The sequence below is a fragment of the Carlito syrichta genome, unplaced genomic scaffold (genome assembly GCF_000164805.1).
Source record: "Carlito syrichta isolate Samal-C Ts95f unplaced genomic scaffold, Tarsius_syrichta-2.0.1 Scaffold304521, whole genome shotgun sequence".
In the NCBI taxonomy this organism is placed as follows: Eukaryota; Metazoa; Chordata; class Mammalia; order Primates; family Tarsiidae; genus Carlito; species Carlito syrichta.
Window position 1 is genome coordinate 720,524 of NW_007248617.1, and position 22,276 is coordinate 742,799.

The following is a 22,276-nucleotide window of genomic DNA, read 5'->3' on the forward strand; positions in this document are numbered from 1 at the left end:
TCCAAGAACACCATCAATGATATAATTCGGGCTATTTTAGAAAGCTAATGCTGAACTGTTTATATTCTGGAAACAACACTTTCTTATCAGGAGATCGTTCAGCAGTGTTTACATTGAACTAGCACCTATACATCCTGGTTTAATAAACTGAGCTTCCAGAGTGGGATAGCAAGGCGTAAATGTTCAATCGTTATAAATGTGCTGGCTAATAGAAAGCAAAGAGGGCTACCTTGCATCGTTAGTGTTGTCTCACTTATCTCCTTCGCTTTTTGGTGAGGAGATCCCAAATCCTTCCAGAATGCCTAACCTGGTGCCCGCTTTGGGCACACGTGCCTGTGCTCCTGAGGAGGAACACATGAGTGAAGATGACAGACCTCTGTATCATGTATGATCTTGGCTCAAAGCTGTTAACCATGAAAAGACAGTATAACTGAGCTTTCCTAAAATAAACCATTTATTGAAAAAAGAAACTTTTCCTCAAATTTCATTAATCAGCCTTTTGCATAACATACCTGCAGCTTGCCAACAACAACAAAAAGGTAAGGTTTCACAGTCAGTGCACTCGACAAACAGGAGATTAAAAACAAAGTCCGGGACGCCTGATAACACTACAACTTCTTTTGAACCTAGAAAGGTCAAAAACACTATGCTGATGTCACGGTTCTCAGTCACGCAAGACACGGAGGAGACGGAGGCGATGGTCTGTGGACAGTAGTAATGGCACTTAACATGCAGCTTCTTCAACCTTGTGGTCACCAGCCCTCCAGAGGGCCCTGTGCCACGTCAGACAAACAGGAGCAGCAGGAGAAGTGACGCTTGTCACCTGTGCAGTCTTCAGTCTCGGAAGGTTAAAAAGGCTTATACTGCTTCTCAGCACAGTCTTCATGTAAATATTACATACAGTAGTGATTACGAGAACTTCCAAGTCCATATGCCACTAGGCTTCATTCTTCATCTGTGCAAACCTGTGGGGAAGCAGGGGAGAACTGAGTCCCTGCAGAAGCAGGCATGCACGTGTGTATGTGTGCACGTGTGCATGCGTGCAGCATGAGACCTACATGTAAAGCTAAAGAAATGCAGCGGCAGTACCAAGTTACTGCTTAAAGTTAAACCTGGGAATTGAATACTGACAGCATTTTATTATTTTTATTTCTTAGATTTGGGATCTCACTCTGTCGTCTAGGCTGGAATGCAGTAGCATAATCATGGTTAACTGCAACCTTGACCTCCTGGGCTCAGGCTATCCTTCCTCCTCAGCCTCCCAAGTGGCTGGGACTATAGGTGTGCATTGCCATGCCCAGCTAATTTTTTTTTAAGAGATGAGGTCTCACTACATTGCCTAGGCTGGTCTTGAACTCCTGGCTCAAGCAATCTTTCCGCCTTGGCCTCCCAAAGTGCTGCGATTACAGGCGGTGACTACCGCGTCTGGCCCAAAAGCATTTTAAGTATGTATATTACAATCACAGGATAACGAAGACATAAGTGTGGTCCAATTATAAATCTCTCACATCTCCACACCTGACCCAGCTGTCTGCTCCTAATCCCTCTCACCAAGAACACCACCCCACTCTTTTGCACTCTCCTCCATTTACCGGAAGTGCCTTTGCAGGGCCCTGCCATGCTGTCTTCTCACCCTTCTCCTCTATGGACCCACCCAGCAGTACTTCTGTCCCCAAATCTGTGCTCTAGTCCAAATCTCTCTTGAGTGCCAGTCCCAAATATCCAAATGCCATCTGAATCCCCAAGCCATGTTCCAAACACACCTCAAGCTTCAACTACCAAAGAAGACCCGTCACCTCCCTGGCCTACCCCTCACTCCACTGCTTCTTTCCTCCTTTGGTGAACAGCGCCTATGACCTGGTGCCACAAACCAGAAATCTGGGAGCCACCCAGACTCCTCCCCTCACGTGCCTTTCATAGCCAATCAGTGGCCAGCCGTGGTCACTCTAACCCTAGCTACGGCTGACAGCTCACCCTGCCTACCCATTCCTAACCCTTTAGCTGTATCAGAAGCGTCCTAACTAGTCTCTTCCCTCCAGATGACCTTTCTCAAACACTGTTAATCACATGATGTTTACAAGGAAATGGAAATCTCTTTGTGTTGCTCCTGATTTCTTTTCCACCCTTGTCGTCTCGTCATTTTCCACACCCTATGCTCACCAGGACCTACCTGTCCGCAGTTCCTCAACTGTTCACCCTCCATGTTCACCTTGCCAAGATTCTTCCCTTGTCTGCTGTCCCCTCCCTCACTCCTGGACTGGCCAAGCCTCTTCCCTAGTCTGCCATCCCCTCCCCAACTCCTGGCCTGGCCAAGTCCTCTCAACAGCTAAGGCACCTCATTCTAGAGAAAACAGTAACTGAGATGACCTGACTGCATGAAATTTCTCTTCTCAAAAACCCCACATTATCACTGCTCTTAATGTAATGACTAGTCGTCACTAACCTGTCTCTACTCTCAGAGTAGACTACACCACTCTCAAGAGTGGAAACTGTCTTTCATCCAGGTCCATTTAAGATTCCATTTAGCTGTCTCCAGTGCATCTCAAATGTACCATCAAAACAGACCAACTTGAACCCTGATGAATATTTTCCAAATGAAAAAAAAAAAAATTCAAAAATCCCTAGCATAATAATACATTTAGTACCTTTCTGTTTCAGATATAGGTGCTCTATGTTTAAGTTTCCAAATTTCCTTAAGGGCCAGAGGCAAATATTTAAACATGACAAAGACTATCCAGCAATCTGCCAAACCTTGACAAACGAATGGTCGAGGAGCTGGCTGGCTGTCCACCTCATCTTTGGGTCACTCTCGAGACAGTGAGAAAGGAAATCCTTCCCTTCAGGGCTTAATCTCTCGGGGATGGGGGGCTTATGCCCCATTCCCACTTTATACATAATCTGGAAGTTGTGTTCATACTCATGCCAAGGCCTCTAAAAAGACAGAAAGAAGTTGGGTTTAGTATTACATGGCCATAACAAATGCAATTGCCTAGTCTCTTTTCAGTCATCTCCAAGTTAATATATATCAGAGGTCAGCAGACTTTTACTGAAACAGCCAAACAGTTACTATTTGAGGTTTGAAGGCCAGATGGTATTTGTCACAACAATTCAATTCTCTCGTTGTAGCATGACAATATATAAATAAATGGGTGTGGCTGTTCCAAGAAAACTTTACCTATAAAAAACAGGTGGCCAGCTTGCCTATCTATTCCATTTAATATGCTACCTTGCTCAAAAATTGAAAATTTCATTAATGCAAAGCTTAGATGATTGCATTAAGATCATATGAAAAATGAGACTCACAGGGAAAGGACTAAGTTTGTGAACATCCTGATTTGTGTACCGTTATTTGGTTATTGTCAACATGTATTCTGCCACATGAGAACTTGTTTTTTCTCTTATATGTGGCTTGGCTGAAGTAACATAGACATTATGGCCACCTTTCTATTTTAATGTGAATAGAAATAACATTAGCTAATACTCACTGAGCACTTATTATGTGTGACCTTTTTCAGCAGCTGCAAGGTACAATAGTATAATAATTTAATTTCCTACTAATAATACAGTAGGAAACTAAGATTTCTACCTTTTTCCTGTATAGAAGACGCTACACAGGCATACACTGTGTATATCTTTATACATTTGTAAAACTGCTAATTAGTATTACCATCATAAGATAAATTTCAGAAGCAGAAATTTCTTGGTTTAAGGGCTATGTACACTTAAAACTTTGCTAGAGATTGGAGCTGTTCTCCAGAGCAGTTTTTACCTATAAACTTTGAATTTTTGCCCACAATATGTCTGTTTCCTTACACTCTAATAGCAAGTATTATCAGTCTTTTAAAATGCTACTCATATGCTCAAGTAAAAAAAATTTCACTTTTAAATGTATAATTCTAGTTAACGAGGGTGTCATCTTTTTTTTTATTACTAGACTTAAGTTTTTGGAGCAAGATTGGGGGTTACAGAAAAGTTAACTGGAAGGTACAGACAGTTCTCACAGACCCTCCATCTCTTCCCTACCCCTCAGTTTATTATCTACAACCTATATTAGTGTGGTCTATTTTTTACAACTGATGAGCCAATGTTGACACACAATTGTTAACTGAAGTCCACAGTTCATACTCTTGTGTGGCACGGTCTATGGGTTTAGACAATGTATATGGATATTGTCCGCCATCACTGTATCCTACCAGGTAGTTTCACTGCCCTAAAAACTCCGGTGCTCCACTTATTCGTTTCTCCCTCCCCACAACACCTGGCCACCACTGATCTCACTGTCCCTCCGGAATGTCATGTAGACTTTCAGCATCATCATTTGCAGCCTAGATTCCTCCATGTCTTTCTGTGGCTCTACACCCTTGTGTGGCTATGACATAGTTTGTTTATCCATTTATCTGCTGAAGAATGTGTTGGTTGCTTCCAAGTTCTGCTGTTTATGGATAAAGCTGCTGTAAGCATGCATGTGCAGGTTTTGTGTAGACATTAAGTTTCCAAGTCATGTTTCTTTTTGTAACTGCTTGTTTCTTCTTGAGGTTTATGCTTCTGTCCATTTACTCTTAAGAGTTCTCTAAGCCATATACCTTTTCAATATTTGTTTCTCAATTTATCATTTGTCTTCATCTCATTGTATCTTGTGACAGGTCATATTTTTATCTCTAATCAGGTTCTCTATTTAGCAGGAACTGTGTCCACAGTCTTTATAATGAACAATCAAACCACAGTTACTATTCTATCAACGTCCTGTGCCCTCCTGAAGTCACCCTGCCAGTGCAGGCTCTGTTTACCTTGCCAGTCACCATCTCTATGACAACACAGCCCAGACTCCAGACGTCAGCCGCACGCCCGTGGCCTTCTCCTTTGGCACGAGTGATGACTTCGGGTGCCATGTATGCTGAAAAGTCCAGAAACAGTGTTAGTGACAGGTTGCAAACACAGTACCGAATGTTAATAGAGCCAAGCTACAAATTGATATATATAATATTCTTTCCCCGAGTTATGTAATAGGAATTATCAAAAACTTACAAGTAGATATTTCAAATCAACTTGTTGAATGGACATTTTAGGACCTGAATTATCTTTTAAAAGATAATTTTTGAAAGTGCAGGTTTTCAAATAAATTATATTCGCAATGAAAATAGGAAATTTAACCTGCAAAGGAGGGAAAATCTTATGACACTAAATAATCAAAACAAATAATAACCATTTAGCCACAGTGTTGTTTTGATTAGAATAGTTTTAATAAAATCAATGCAAACAACAAAAGGATTTTCCTGGTAAGAAAAAGAGGTGTTACTTCCTCCTTTAACTTCAAAGGTGTAATTTAATTTCCCAATCTGACAATGTTCTCAGGGGAAGTCTACACTGTGAGGGAGTAGTCCTTTTTACCATCAGCAACCCTGACTCACACTCCAATCTCCATTTACAAGGATAGGTGAAGGAAAGCCCAGGCCCCATGCATACTTCAGTAAGTCAGAGTGCAGAGACTGGCCACACTGTTCCTACCTGCTGTCCCCAGTGTGCTATTCACTTCACCAGGCATGGTCTGGGCATTGTTTTTAAGCTTTACTGAACATCCAAAATCTCCCAGTTTGATGAGTCCAGAAGAGGTAAGGAAAATATTGGCACCTAATAAGAAATAAGCAGTTGTTAAAAATTCTCTGATACATGAAGTGAGCATTTTAAAGGTTACATGACAATCTAAGCTACCAGAAACTTCATTCACAAACCAAGTAACATAAAGCTTTATGAGGTCTTACTTACAAAGCACAATAAGATTTGTACACCTTATTCCAATACAAAGCAATGGAATTTTAACATCAGGGCAGATGGCTCTGACCAATACATGCTGAACTGAAATACATGTATAAGTTCTAACATGAAAAGCCCACAGAGACAACTAAAGAGAAACTGCACACAGAACACAAATGCTGGTGGCACAGGCCCTGACAATCAGAGATGTGTGCAATTAGCAGCCTCTGTAACAGAAGTGGCACGTACACAAGACCTGGCATGTGTGCTACAGCTCCTCAGCGTCAAAGCTGAGGCCACCCTGAGATTTATTTTAGACTGTGACAGAAAACAAAGTTCTGTAACTTTCAAGTATTTCTACAAGCAACAGATACACCTAACTTGTATTCTAGTTGGACTCTGGGGTTACTGCTCATCTCCCAGAGCAGCCTGGTCTTTTGCTCTAGGCTACAAGGTATTATCACTCCAACTAGGTGACACATCTCTGGCATCGTGTCCTACATACCTCCTTCAAAAAGCAACATCACAGAGCCACACGAGTCAGATAAGCAAGCCTTCGATGAGGTGAAGTCTAACAGTTAATACTCATAACCCAGTGCTGACAGTCCCCATGTGGTGGTAACTGTTCTACATCTACAACCTCTCAGCCACGCTGAATCACTTGTTAAGGATACCAGTGAGTAGACTCACTCAAGGATGCTGGGGTTCTCTCCATGCCATGGAATATACATGAAGATACCATTTTGTGATAGTGGGCAGAGGCTGAGTGTAGTGTCTGTGGCAGAAGGACTGGAAATGGGCAATGCTACAGCCTGATAAAGAGCCAATTAAGCAAACGCCCAGAATGACCCCAGACAGCAAAGCCACATGGTGGGCAGGCATGATGCCAGCAAGACTGGTATGTGGCGGGTGTTTCAGGGGGAACCACGTTACGAAGCATGGGCAAGTCTCACATCCAGAACAAAGCAGACTCTACATAATCCAGAATAGTTTCCCAGACGGTCTGGTCCCTGGTCTGAAGTCAGGTCAATTCTTAAGTGAATGTGTTTAGGTTAACTTCAGACTACAGGACAGAATGGAATGCTTCAGTCTCAGGCCAATTAGACAAAAGTATTTCCCTGCTTTGATTATCCCAAGACTTTCAAGTACAAAGGTCAGGGGCATGGTGTGGTGAAGGCAGATGCCACAGGGTCAGCTCTAAGACAGAAGCACAGCTTTCCCCTCATGCCGGATGAGAAAAGCACTTTCCATCCATCAGCATGACCAAATTAACCTTTAACAGAACTCCAGTTTGGAGGTTTGTGTAATCAAACCCTATTCTTGTCTCAAAAACACAGCCTTATGTTATGGCTTATGCAGGCATTTCTGACACTTTACATATTCATGGTGTTCATATGTAAATATATAGGACCCTGACATGGGCAGCTGTGCTCTCAGATACCTAGTTAAGTACACTGGCCATGCCACATCAGCCTATGAACACAGCAGCTTCATGCTGGGACACAGGTTTCCTGACAGCAGTGCCCAACAGAAAGGCAGAGCAGACTGCTCTACTGCAGGGAGACACGGCTCTGACCTTGCTTCTTAATACAGATTCCTTGTAGAAGTATATGTCAAGTAAAGGTTTTCTACCCACAGAACCACCACATGGGTGTGGAACAAGCATCTTTGGGTATTGGATGCCATTGGCTCAGGCACCAGGTGAGTGGGGATTACCTTTAATGTCACGGTGAACTATGCCATGCTCATGGAGGACGTTGATGGCGATGGTGATCTGTTTCGAGTACAGCCTGATAACATGCTCCTGCAGCCCCAGCCGCGACACCTCCTCTAACGTGCCCTCGTCACAGTACTCCATGAAGATGTACATTTCTTCCTGTGGGAGAAAGAGAACACAGCTCTGTGTTTGTGGCTTTCCTTGCATGTACACTAAGTGACAAATCTGGAAACGTCACAGGCCATGCCCCAAAGGAATCCTTCTAATGGTCCACTACACTCGCCATCCTGAGTACTGAGTGTGTCTCATGACCGTCGTTCCTAACTCTTCTGTGCTAGAAATCTGCCTGCCTCCCCTGTCTGGAATTATACAGCTCTCTTCGGGAAAAGAACATTTCCTCCAAATCACAGGGACAGATTCCTACAATCCTCCGAAATTAAGTTTGCTATATAATCTCAGACAGGGACCAACAAGGCTGTCCCTACAGATACATGATTAAGTACTGAAACACATCCTTTTCAAATATAAATTGATTTGTGAAAATGCTGAAAATGACCCATCTCCAGCTTCCCCGGAAGCTCGTGTTCTACACCAAGATGCTCCCGTTATCCTCTTTCCCTCAAAGTGCTTATTTCTAAACACAAGTGGGAAATGAATTTGACATCTTGATATTCTCTCATTTCACAATGGTTCCTTAAATACATACAAAAGAAAAAAATCAATATTATTTAGCAGTGTACTCAACAGCGGTTCGGCAAAAATTGGAAAAAAAGTCACAAGAAGCGGTGCAAGGGGCATTTTAGAAGAATCTTCTGGCGGGCAGGATGGGTTTCAGTGCTTTATGATGTCGGGTTAATGACTACAGTCTACAACTTACATTTTAGGAAGAACTCCTCTAGTTTCAGAGAGAAGGCAGAAATGATGTAACTCATGGAGATTTCCTGAGAATTAGGCAAAGTTACTGTGCTCTGAAATGAGAAGACCTGTGATGTAGACAGGACTCCATCTGTACCCTCACTGATCCTCACACAAAGCAGAGTCATTAAGGTCAGCTTACTCTATGGAGCTCCACACCAAAATACCGAACCAGATTGGGGTGCTTGATGCCTTCAAATATTTTCAGTTCATCTGCAGTTTCCTTGATAGTCTTATGGTCATTAGGCTGAAATCGAATCTGTAAAAGGAAAAGTGGGATCACTGCTGGTATAGTCCCAAACTAGAAACATGACCGCCCTGAATAGTGGCAGTAGTGAAGCTGCCTCCTGACAGTTTCATGTCCAGACCCACAGGGCTATGGTCAGTGTGCCTGTGACTTTACTTCTGGATCCTCTGCCCTTTGCTGTTCCTTGTGAATCAAACATGCTTGCTTCTGAATATTTGGTGAGATGACTGCTAATGGGGTCATTGTCACAACTGCAAATGAATTACCAAGGACACTGACCATTCAGCAAGCAATTGTAGCGTTCAGGCTCTGGGTAAGATGAAAAGATCAGCTGTGACTCTCCCCTTAGGAAGTCGACAACTTTTTTTTGCTTCCACATATAAGTGAGACCACATGGTGTTTCTGGCTTATTTCACTTAACACAATGTCCTCCAGGTTCATCCACATTATGAGAAAGGCAACTAATTAATAACATATGTATTTCAAAATTGCTAAGAGAGTAAACTCTAAATGTCTCACCACAAAAAATGGTGAGGTGATGAATATGTTAAGTAGCTCAACTTAATCATTCCATATTGTATACATATATTGATACATCATATTGTGACCTACATAAATATACAATTATGGTTTGTTCATTAAAATAATAATAAATAAGGAAAAAAAAGAAAGTTTAATCCAAGCTGGAACAAAGACTTCTATAGAAGTTCAGGTAAGTAGCAGGCAGGGAAGAGGAAGAGCGCTGCAGCTGTTCTGGAGGGGAAGAGCACCAGGTAGGGAAGCAGCATCCAGGCCACAGGACAGAGCACAGGACACCTCCTGCCTTGGCTACTCCACTCCCTCCCAAGGCACACCAGGCAAGTCTTGTTTCCTCAGGGGTCCCTGCCCTTTCCGGTTCTACCTCCAGCTGTTTCAATACTACTCATTTCTGAAACTTACCACAATGTCATCTTCTCCGCCTAAAATCCCTCCTCTGAGATGCTACTGTCATTACCCTCCTCTAAGTCTTCACCTAACTTTAGTTCTGTCTCCTCCAGCGTGACATTCCTTACACCTGTGTATGTTTAGATTATTTGTGACTTATCACCCTCACAGGAATCGTAAACAACTTCACTGTTCATAAAATGTCAGCTCGGTGCATCTGCCTGGCTGGTCCTGTCTCAATGATGATGCTTAAGACAGCTCTAAGCATGAAGAGCTGAATAACCACCAGCGCTTTACCGTATTTCCACCACCCAGAGTTGTCAAGCCCCAAGGCCCCCAGGGAGCCAGGGGACTCACCTCCTTCATAGCCATCAGCTCCCCAGTATCGACACTGATGCAGGTATAGACCTTCCCATACTGGCCTTCTCCTGTGAACAACACAGATAGGATGTACTTCTAGTTGCTGCAGGTAGGTTGCTCTAAGTTAATTTTGCAGTAATATTGTCAATTATTCTGCATGCATATTTATATATGTACAATTATGTTTACTATAGTTTATTATTGCAAGACCTCAACTTTTTCTGCATGTTTCCTAATAACTGAAATCTTAGGCAATCTCTTCAAAATGTCTCATCTGTAAATATCTTCACATAGAGTAGACCTACTTTGGCTAATCCCAGGAGAGGTGTGAAATGACCAATAAGCAGTACTGGTGCATACTTCTGAGCCCTCATGCCCCTCAAGGAGGTCTAGGCTGGGGCTCAGAGTAGAAGACAGCAGCTAGGAGTGAACCTGACCGCCATCTACCCTCATGGCGCATGACCAGGGGGGTGTGGAAGCAGATATTCTCCAACCAGACCTTCTGGGACATTAAACCAAGAGGGTACGTAGCTCAACAAGACTGAAAATGACAGTACAATTTAGCGAGTACTTGATTGTTTTCAGTGTTTTCTGCCTCATTTGATAGCTCTTAAGGAAGCTTCAAACTTCTCGAGGCTCACAGAGTCCTACAGTATAACTGTGTTTGCCTGTCAGACCTCAGTGCTTGATGAATACATGCACTTAAATGGGGAAGGTCTGAAACACCATCAGGCTTCTTCCCTCACACAATTTACCACTATTATTTTGTAAGAAGCAGTTTCTCCTGGAAGTGAATTAATTAGGCAATGTTTCAGAAAAGAAGATGGTCTTGTTCTTATTTTTATCCGGTCTCTCTTCAAATAATGCTCTTTTGGGAATAAGATTTAAAAAAATATAGACTAGAACAAATGGGTAAAATGTTGGTACTTCTCCACTGGCAATTTCTAAAGTTATTAAGCAAAACAATCCAATTTAATGAACAATTTAAAAATCTCTTTCTAAAATAACATTTTGTATAGCTCTTAGACTACATTTTACAAATTAAGCAATAACAACAAAAAGCCCCTGGTCACTCTACAAAACAATATGATGCAAATTTGCCATGTCCATAAGAAAAACGGACAGTAGCACAGGATTTAACCTGAAGAAGTACAATGATTGACTTTTTTTTTTATGTCGGAGTCTCACTCTGTTGCCCAGGCTGGTGTGCAGGGGCATGCATGCTCACAGCCACCACAGTCTCGACCTGCTGGGCTTAGGCGATTCTTCGGCCTCAGCCTTCCAAGGAGCTGAAACTACAGACGCATACCACCACGCCCAGCTAGTTTCAAACCCCTAGGCTCAGGCAATCCTCTCTCCTCAGCCTCCCAAAGTGCTGGGATTACAGGCTGAGCCACTGCATCCAGCCATAATTGGTATTTCTAACAGACTATCTTCACGTCATGTTTTTTAGTTTCCTTACCAATTTTGTTTCCTCTTTGCCACTTGAAGGTCACCTTCCTCAGACCAACATGCATGACATTATCATAGGATTTAGGCGTATCACAAACTTGACCAATGATATTCTTTCTCCTCATTTCTCGATACCTCTTTTCCTCAAACAATCGAACTGACTTCTGGATAGCTTCTATGGGTCCTTGTTTAGAAGCACTATCTGCAGAGAGAACCAAAAACTTATTAGTCCCAATCACCCTTATCAAGTCAATTTCCAACAAATAACAATAAAAATAGAGCATTATACATTAGTGCTCCATTATAGCAAAGCTTATTATCTATTTAGATAAACAGCAGGTGAATTAAACTCCTTCAAAATTTATTAATTCCAGCATATACCACCCATTATAAAATACACACATAAAATGTAAGCTAGTCAGACAAAATGACTTTCTTTTTCCAAGCATGTTGGCTAGACTATTGCAGTAACCTACCTGCCTCCAGCTTCTCCTCTTTCCAATGCACTCTTTAGTTTGGCCAATCATTAAAACATATGCTACTATCATGTTACTTTCCTACATAAATTTATTTCACAATTCTCCACTATCTACTAACCAAAAACACAAACCACTTTATATGGGACTCAAGGTCCTGCAGAATTTGGACCAGTTTGTCTTTTCTGGGGCTTCAGACTAGCCAAACTGAAAGACTCTCATGGGACTCATCAAACTGTTTTTCACTTCCATGACTCTGTTTACACTTTTCCCTCTGCCTATATAAAATATCTTCTTCATACTGCAGTGCCTGGTGAGTAAATTTTACACAGCTCCGCTGTAATGCCACACCTCTTCCAGGAAGCTATCTCTGAAGAGGAGGGCAAGGAGTTTTCCTTCCTTTGGGAAGAGTACGGAGTAAGGGCTCTAGAATCAGAATCCTGGATAAAATCCTGCCCTTACCATTTTCTAGGTGTGTAACAATGGGCAAGTTAATTGACTTCTTTATAGATTAAATACCTAATCTGTAAAATGAAGGTAGTAATACCTAATTCACGGAGCTATTGTGAGGATTTAATGAAGTCAAACATGTAAAGCATTTAGTGGAACACAGAAGTACTCAATAAACAACAGCTATCATTATTATAGTCCTCATTTTCCCAACAGGCTCTGTATCTCTATCTCTCTAACTTACTTTATCATGATTTACAGTAGGAAATACCTTTCATGAATATAACATCTAAAATGACAGTTCAGTGAAACATTACCTTTACTATATGCGATTCTGACTCCATTTTATCCTTTTTAAAAAAATGCTAGTCACTTTCACTAAAATGTTACAACCCACTATGGGTCATGACCCATAATGTGGAAACCAATGGTTCATACACATCTCTACAACAGCACTTCTTATACTATGTGCTAATTAGCCATCTGAGAGCCTGAGTTTCCGGAGGATGAAGAAATTCTTAAAAACCAGGATGACTGTAAGGTTAACGTGAGAAGAGAAATTCCTAGTCATGTATAATGCTCTGGTCACAGTTTCTTACTATGGACCCTGTTTATTTTCTTTACCTCAATATGCAACACAGCAGGTCTACCCAGCACTAGGCAAGATTTTAACAGCTGTGAGGACATGGACTCTGCTGTCAAATATTTCTGATAAAAACCCTTTTTTAAACAATAACAATTTCTCAAGATTTCTCGGTCTTTAATATGCCAGATGAACTCTAACTCTCCCAAGAGGAACACAATTCTAAGTAGTTCCCAAGTTCACTTGACACAAAGCAGAGTAAAGACCTGGTGTCCTGGAAACTGCTGGGTTACTGTGAGCCACTGGTGAAACTATCTTCCTGTTGTCAGGCTTAAGCCTTGGCAATCTTCCCCACCAGAATGCATGACACAAACCTAATCTGTCCTCAGGCTTGTCACCAAGTAGGCTGTAGCACAAAGCTGCTTCTTGGTGCCATTCTCTTTTAAATCCCACCTTAGTTTAGTATTTTATTATTTACACTGATGTTCAGCAAAAGTATTCTAACTGACTCCCCATTTCCTCCCAACCTCACTAGCAGGTTAATCTATCTCAGTGTCTTATTTATTCCCTGCCTCCCACTCCTCAAACACGCCAGCTGCTGTGGAGTCTTCAGGGCTGCCTACCACCTCTGCAAAGCCTTAATTATTTAGCTGGCCCATCTGGCCTCCCCCTACTCCACTGATCTCACATCTACAGCCACACCAGTCTGTCCAGCCCAGTTGGTTCACTCTGGAGTCACAACCTCCAGGCGTGTCTCCTTACAACTCTCCTCTTAGCTCACTGCAGACCAGTCTTCCCCTGCAGGACTCAGCCCCCTACCTCCATGAAATCCTTCCAGACAGCTCTGAGCCTTGGGAGCAAATACTTTTCTGATCAGCCACACGTATTCCCAAGGGGTTTCTCCAGTGGGGAGAGCACTGGACACAGAGGCAGAAGTGTCTTTCGGTTCCACCTCTGTTTCTGACTACCTAGGCTAAATCATTTGGCCCCTTAGAAACTATTTTGTCATTTATGAAAAGAGAGCAAGACCTACTTTGCCTATTGCTCAAGATTGTTGACAAAAATACATAAATGCATGTTGTGGATCATAAGGTGCTAGACCAGTGATTTTTCTACTATTTATTGTTTTGATTAATAGTGATTGATCACCTACTTTGTTAGATAACTCATTTCCCTCACCTCCTCGGCATAAAAAAACGATTATTTCACAAGTATGTATTAGTCTTAACATGTACAAAGAATTATGCTAAACTGCTTTAAAAATATGAAGTTGAGCAAAACATATTCTTGATCCAAAAGAGCTTGTAGTTTGTTATAACAAACAGAAAATGGGCATATGAAGTAGTACATGATAGAAAGGGATGTCAGAGGTACAAACGAGATCACAAAGCAGTAATGGAGATGGTCTAACTCAGAAACTAAAGCAAACTTTCACTTCTAAATTCTTTCTCTCACCTTTAGTCTGGCTGATAAGTGTGCGAAGTTCCCAGCTTCTTCGTGCTGACCCACTTGAGTCCCCTCTTGGATATGCCGGTTCTGTAGAAAAGTGTTTTTTATATAAGTTAAAATTTGTGAAACAAATATGCTAATTTGAGAGCAAGACTGACATGAATGGCAGTGATTCCATCAACCTACTCTTTCTGGTGGTTTCTTTTTAGTATGCTTGATGTGGGTAAGATAACTCTCTCTACAACTAATTCTAATTGCACCAAACAAAGAAGCTGCTCATGTGGTTACAGAATTTTAACTGCATTAAACTTTCCACAAGCAACAGACAACAGAACAGACAACAGGACACTGGGCTCCTAAGGGACTCCATCCAGGAGGTGAGCATCAGGAGCCCAGTCCTGCTCCAGTGGGAGCAGAGACACGATTCCTGAGCAAAGGGTCCCAGGGCTGCTTTATAAAAAAACTTCCACATACGATTCACAATAGTGTCACTTTTGTATTTGTAAAGTGAATAAACATAGTCAACAGTTAAAATACCAGAAAGAATAATTTTTTTAGAAGCAACAAAAGTAGACTCATAAATGCAAATACAGCTAAAAAGGCATCTGTAATAAAATCCCAACATGTCAGCATTAAGTCTTCTCACAAAACCCTGTGGCTTCCCCCTCTTCATTCCCTTGGAAAGGAATAAAGGAATCACAAAGGAATCCTGGTAAAGATATTAACAATGGAAACTGACAAACTGAGGCACCGATTAGGCTGGTTGTAAATGCAGCTGATGCCTTAAAACACTCACCGTCTCGCTCCTCCGTGGGGCTCGAGTGACGACTCAGGGACCTAAACTGCAGTTCAGCAGCTATGGAAGCCAATCGATCATTTTCAGGGACGCTGGAACCCCTGTTTGAACATTTTTAACAATTGGGCTGTCAATTTAATGGAACTCAAAATGGAAGATCTGTGAGATTCTTCCAGAGCAGTGATTCTAACTGGGGATGACTTTGCCTCCCAGGGACACTGGCAATGTCTGGAGATACTTGATAGTCATGACTGGTAGGGTGCTGCTGGCATCTAGTGGGCAGAAGACGATGCACAGAACAACCCCTCCCCCCTACCCAAGGGGACAGTGCTGCCACTGAGAGCCTACTCTGGCAGGGAGAGCTTTCTTCCCATCTCACCACAGCCCACATGCAAGACCCAGGGCACCTGCCTCAAAACACCCTGCGTGATATTCACATCAAAACAGAAACAAAGCAGAACACTATTTAAGGATCACTGATGTGTGCAAAGCTCCACAATTTAAGCCCAGGATGAACTTTAATGTATTAGCCCAATCTGGCTCATATTTCAAGTTACTATCAAATTATATTTATGTATTTAATTCTATTTAAAGTACTAAAATCATTACATAGTCCAAAAGATTATGAAGAAAATGAAGGGAAACACCAAAAGATAAAGATATCTCAAGCAGTAGCCAAGCAGAAGTACACAAGAGCAGTAAGCTTCACATATGAAATAACAAAGTTAATTAGCTGCTTTTCCAGACTACAGTTAAATGTTCAGCAACCAGAAGGAATCCATAAAGAGTAAAAGCTAAAATTAAATTAGGGAAGTGTTAAAACTGTAGTTCAAGTCATCAAAGAACCCAAGATAAATATGACATTAGTTTATTAAAAAGTAAGTTTGTATTTTAAAATGAATAATAATGAAGTATGGTAGCATTTATGCTCTTTTTTATTATACAGTGAATAGGTGGATAGCAACATGGCCTATTGCATAGACATTTGCATATATTTTTGCATTTCCCTAAACCCTCAAATCTGGGATAGTACTTGGTAAGTCTGAAGTGAGGGGGACATTTCTACTGCCGTGTAGTTCATTAACACATCAGCACTCTTTGATGGAAAAGCCACTGGTGCTGAAGTAAAGAAACACTGTACTCCTAAAGCAGTGCCGAAGAGGGCAAGACACTGATGAAGTCACTTAGCACCTCTATTTTCCTGATTTCCCACAAGTGAAATTAGCCAATTCCATGTCTTTCAGAAATTTTTGCAAGAATAAAAGGCAAGAACACACACTTATGAAGTGGTGTATCAGTGAGTGTTTAACAACCAGCTGTGGGTTGGGAGGGGAGCAGTGGTTGTAGAGTTTGTCAATTTCCATGGTGTAACAACCAGCTTGCAAAATTCCTCAAAAATTAACAATCAGCTCTTGTGAGTCAGTGGAAGCAAGCTCCAGCAAGCACATCACTGCAAAAATGTTTTTATAAGCATTTAAGTCCAGAATAGATCTTTTCTAGCTCAGATAAAATCAGTTTAAAATACTTAATGAATCCTCTGGGGCCAAGTGAAATTGAATTTTGGTTAATGCATCTCTAGGACAGGCAAGGGATGCACATGTAGACTGTGGCATCCCCGCTGACACTGGAAGTCCCGGTGTCATTCTGCCTTCCTGTGGCACATTCACACACCCCCAGCTGTGTTGAGGCAGGTCTTTGGGTGTGCAAAGTCGGCCTTAGGAGCAGGGAACTGAACCCACCGTGACTCACAGGCCCACTACACAGGCTCACCACGAAGGTGCTGAGGCCCGGAGGCTGACAACTGCCCTAGCATCTCTGCACATGGCCATGCTCTTCTCCACCTGCCATCACATACACACGGCCAAAAGGTAAAGAAAACTGGGATCTTGAGTGAAAAATGGCCTTCAAGGTAGCAGACCATGATGCTATTAAAATTTCTAAACATCAAGAATCATCCAAGTATGTACAAACGAAAGAGAAATACTTATGAAATGTTATTCACAAGCACTTAAGAGGAAATGCTGAAAAGCTGCTTATGCAAAGCATAAGACTCAACTGCGTGAAAGGGCCAATTGCAGTGTTCAACTCTGAGACTAAAATACACCTAGTGAGCCATGCCACCAACTTTTAAGTGCCTTAAATCACAGTTCATCGGTCTTTAAAAAGCAGGAGGCCACTGCCCACAGTCCAGTTCTGAACAACCTTGTGTGTGACTGTGGACACAGCTGTGTGGTAGCCAGGAGCCACAGTATGGTGATGTCCTCCTCAACTGTGAATATGTGTTTGGGGCCAAAGCACCTCCCGAGTCTGTACTGCAGGTATGAAAAGATGGTCCCAGTAGCCCTCACAGGGATATGGAAGCCTGTGTGAAAACATGTGCCATTAAGTGCTTGAAGCATAGAAATGAAGAAGGTAAACGGGAACTTGTTCAATATTGTTAATTTTTTAGTGGACCATTAAGCCACAAAATATTTTGATTTTTTTTAGGTTGAGATGTTTATCAATAAAAATTAGAAATATTAATTATTTTAATGAGTAAGAAGATGGGAAATATTTGTCGAATTTTATACTATTAATAAAGTAAGTCTAAAACCATTTTGGTCTATTTTAAAATCTGAATCTTCCTGCCACTATTATACTAACACTTTCTCCTGGGAGGGGCACAGAGCACCGGGTTCCATCACAGTCTTCTCTTTTTGATCAGATCACCCCAAATCACTCTGTCAGACTTTGTCACCTTCCTCATTAGAGGAGGCGAATACTGACAGTGTTCCTTCTACTCAGATCCAGGGATGAAATTAGGAGAGAAGAGAAGTTCTTTCTCCAGAAAGCATATGAGAACTTGATGAAATCCTCTGCCAAAAAATAATGAGAATGGGAAAAACTACAAGACCTTCCTTACTTATTCAAAAGACTTCTTGCAAGAGACTTAAAGATTTTTGGACCTTGTCAAATGTCTCACAGTCCTCCCAAGTGATCTATTTTCCACATGGCATACAAACCCCATCAACTAATTTTTCCACTTTTATAAACTATTTTTACTCAACAACTATTAAAAAATTTAAAATGTGGTAAGAATATTGATCTTCCTAAAAAACAAGTCACCACCTAATGTTATTAACTAGCTGTCATCTTCTACTTTGCGGCTCCTTGGACTCTGCCAGCCAAACTCTCATGTCCCTTCTGTTGTGGGCCGGGTTCTTTCCTCTGACAGTCTCCACAGTTATGACTGGCAAAGGCCCTGGTCATTTTGGCTAATGATAGCTCCAAAGAAATGCTGACACCAGGCAAGTGACCGACTTGTGGCAGTAGTGCCAGAGCCTTGGGGGCTGTGACAACCCACAAAAGGCCACAGGGCATCACACGCCCCAGGAGAGAAACCCAGCTGCACCGAGACATGTCCTAAAACTCAGGTCACTGGGCAGTGCACAGGAGGGGTGGCACGTGACGCTGGTGGAGGGAGACTACCTGGTATCATGGGCACTGCTGACGGGTTTGGGTGGTGCAGAGTCACCGCCAGAGGGGCCGGGGCGACTGGCGACAGCAGCAGCAGTAGCAGCAGCAGCAGAGGCAGCAGCAGGGCTGCCGTGGCTCCGTGCGTCCAAAGGCACGCTCCGAGTGCTAAGACGAGAAGAGAAGCTTCAGGAACGCAAGTGAGAGGGGGATGGACTTGCAAGGGATTTTCAGATAAAAATAATTCATGGCAAGGAAGTGAAAAGATTGAAAAATACAAAATGCAAATTGTTCTCTAATGTAGATTCAAGTCTAGGCAAAAAAAAGAACAAAAAATTGATTTAAAGCTTTTTAGAAAATAATTGTGGTCTTTACCTATCAAATACTGTTAAATACAATTAACTTTTAAAAAGTGATTATACAGGGGAGATAGGATGCTCACTACCTCAAGACGCAGAAATGCCACCACATTCAGGGTAATTATTGTGAATATACTGTAGTTTCTGAATTCACTTGAGTGTTTAAGTTGCTTTATAATCACATGCACGCATGAAAGTCAAGACTGGAAAGGCCATTCCAGTTTTTCTCTACTTTTAAAGTAGTATTTAGCACTGTTTTTCAAATGTTTACTATGCTATACATACTGAATTTGTATTCCTAAGGTAATTTTTCAAGGAAAGAAAAAGGAAAGAATTTCTCCAAAGTCAGAAAGCATTTAGTAGCTTGAGGTTATAAATAAGCTGAGAAACAAAGTTATCTTGAAACGTACAGTGCTGTTGTAAATTTGCATGTATTTTTCCTTGCAACTAAGGTTTCAAGATAATGCAAATAAGAGCTTTTAAAAGTATATGGACAATAACACAGAAAAAAATATTTAGCTTTCAGCAAGCAACCAGTAGTTTTCAAAGTATTAGCATGCACATCAGAGAAGACTCCATAAAGCAAATGACCAGATAGGCACCAAATACCTGAATCCCTCTGGAGTTGGGATAATGAGATGTGGGTTAGGAGGGTCACTATGGCATCGAGGAACCTTCACAGGACGGGGGCTGTTCCGATGGATGGCTGCCAGTAAAAATGGCAACAAACATAGCTTGGTAAAGTGGTCCAGAGAAAATTGTCAATGAGGCAAATGTAAGTGAGATGTCACTGAATTTTGCCAATGACCAAAATAAATCTATTTAATGAGCAAAAAATCATATTACGTATACAAAAATTGTGGGAAATGTCACTTTAAAGTTGGATTATGCATTCAAACTTTTCTCCATCAAAAACATTTTTAAAAATCCTGCATGAAAAGTGCACAATATAAGCTAAACAAATGATTTAACCTATTTTAGAGATAAATGAAAATGTGGCTTATCTGATATTTCTCTAATAAAAAGGAATTCTTTGTGTTATCCACATTTTTAAAAGATTTTGGTCAGCAAGGACACTTCGAGAAGTCCTGTATTTGAGGTCACTGTTGTTTTCCAGTCAGTTCTATTTCCCAGAGTTTTGTTTTCTGTTTTTTGGGGTTTTTTTGAGTCCAACTCAGTCACCCAGGCTCGAGAGCAGTGGCACACTCACAGCCACTGCAGCCTTAACCTGCTGGGCTTAGGAGATCCTTCCACCTCAGCCTTTCAAGTAGCTGAAACTACAGGTGCATGCTACCATGACTGGCTTATTTTTTGATTTATTGTAGAGATGAGGTCTCACCAGGTTGCCTAGGCTGGTCTCGAACCCTGAGCTCAGGCAATTCTCTTGTCTCGGCCTCTCACAGGGCTGGGATTACAGGCTGAGCCACCGTGCCCAGCCTTACAGTTTTAACATAACTCCTTTAAACCAAACCAGGTAGATGGTGTACAATTTAAAAGCGTGCTTTTTTCTTTTTTTAAGAGCATGCTTACTTTTAAATATTCTGGTAAAGGTAAGTATGGATTAAATTTAAAATGAAACTTAAAACTAGAGATCTTAGAGATTACAAAAATGCTGTTAATTCCACTTTCCCATTAACTGTTGATTGTTACCATTTGCCTGTTTCTCTCTCTAACATATTTTTCTTGTATTTTACTTGTAACAACCCATGTTAACATTTCTTAGAAAGTTTAATGTCATATTTTCTCTTCACATTAATAATTTTAGTCTACATATGTTTTTATCCCAAATATTTTCATTTCCTAAATGAAAATCCTCTTTCTTCGTGGCTTTGTTTGTTTCCTGTTAATAATATCAAACAAGACAGAAGTATCAAAAATGGAGAGATCTGAAGTTCTCTTGCTAAACAAAAATCAAGAAATCTAACAAACTCAGGCAATCTGAGTTTGGTTCATTATCTCAGTTATTACAATGGTAAACAAGAAGAAATTCAATAGTACCAAAGGTTAAAAAAAAAAGTTAGTGAAAAAAAAACTTTTTTTTTTTTAAGGTGGAGTCTCACTCTATCACCCAGACTGGAGTGCAGTGGCATGATCACGTCTCACCACTGCAAACTCCTGAGCTCAAGCAATCCTCAAGCCTCAGCCTCCCAAGTAGCTAGGACTACAGGTGCCACCAAGCCTAGCTAATTTTTAATTTTTTTTGTAGAGATGAGATCTCACTATATTCCCAGGCTGGTCTTGAACTCTTGGGCTCAAGTAATCCTTCCACCTCAGCCTCCCAAAGTGCTGGGATTACAGGCATGAGCCACTGCACCCAGCTAAGATGATATCTTTAATTTAGCAGAGATATTGAGAACAACCTAGTTACTACAAGATTTTCTCATGAAGGCATAAATCAAAGACATTCTATTTAAAAAACAACATGTACACACAAGTTTAATAATTTTTCATGCATGAAACAAAACAATTCTTTTAATAGTATGTATATTTAACACTGCAAATCTGTGATATCTAATTGGAAAGAAAATCCAAATGGCTAATAAACATAAAACAGACGTTTAAATTTTGTTACTGGTGAACACTGATTATTACAGAGATGGCTTTCATGGCCAAAATAGACAAAAGCTCATATAAAGAAATGATAGAAAGAATTACAGTATCCTTGTTGACATGGAGAAATTTCTACAGTTGTCAGAGAAGAAAAGTAAGAGATTAATATCCAAATGATTCAATGTTTGTACAGTAAGTGTCAGGAAAACAAACAACCCTATATATGCTCGTGTAACTAAGTGAGCATAGAAAAAGGCATATGTAGAATGCATTTCTGTAATTATATGAATATATAGAAAATATGGAAAGTTACATACCAGGTTGTTATCATTTGTTATGTGCTTAGAACAGAGGGAGAGGAAGACAGTGAGCAACAATAATAAAATGCCAGCTGGTGTGCTCTCTAATTTTCATCACTTTCTCTTGTAAGAACAGAACACAAAACCAAATGATGACCCCTGCTGTGTACAGAACACTAAGTCTACATGATGTTATTACCTTATTTAATCCTCATTAGCATCCCACTTGATGTATTAAAAGGGGAGGCTCCATGATGTTAAATGAGCGCCCCAGGGCACCTGATGTTGAGCAATCTGACTCTGAGTTCAGTTCTACCATCCTTTAGTGGCTGAGAGGACAAAGGACAATGTGAGCCTCCTGAGAGCGCTATTAATTAACTGTCCCACCAGCATTTTGGAGAGACAGGTATATTGAAAGATTACTGACCCAGATGTTACCAGGGATTATTTCTGGATTATGAAAGTATGAGTATTTTTTTCTTTTGTAATTTTTTT

At 41.1% G+C, this 22,276-nt stretch overlaps 1 protein-coding gene across 4 annotated transcripts in view; it reads right to left on the reverse strand.

The window, feature by feature from the left end:
• Positions 1-431: 431 nt before the first annotated feature.
• MAP3K4 (mitogen-activated protein kinase kinase kinase 4) overlaps positions 432-22,276 on the reverse strand; it is a 111,842-nt gene continuing 89,997 nt past the window's right edge. For 2 of the 4 annotated variants that reach the window (XM_021713408.1, XM_008060124.2), the window contains exons 16-27: positions 19,542-19,638; positions 18,589-18,741; positions 15,121-15,221; positions 14,331-14,411; positions 11,377-11,568; positions 9,912-9,982; positions 8,526-8,642; positions 7,468-7,627; positions 5,506-5,628; positions 4,788-4,894; positions 2,752-2,931; positions 432-965 (exon numbers count right to left, since the gene is read on the reverse strand). In XM_021713408.1, coding sequence (XP_021569083.1) covers positions 945-965; positions 2,752-2,931; positions 4,788-4,894; positions 5,506-5,628; positions 7,468-7,627; positions 8,526-8,642; positions 9,912-9,982; positions 11,377-11,568; positions 14,331-14,411; positions 15,121-15,221; positions 18,589-18,741; positions 19,542-19,638 — 1,403 coding nt within the window. In that variant the 3' untranslated portion in view covers positions 432-944. Of the gene's footprint in view, positions 966-2,751; positions 2,932-4,787; positions 4,895-5,505; positions 5,629-7,467; positions 7,628-8,345; positions 8,437-8,525; positions 8,643-9,911; positions 9,983-11,376; positions 11,569-14,330; positions 14,412-15,120; positions 15,222-18,588; positions 18,742-19,541; positions 19,639-22,276 lie in introns of all 4 variants that reach the window. The other 2 variants (XR_002482082.1, XM_008060126.1) reach the window with 2 other exon arrangements.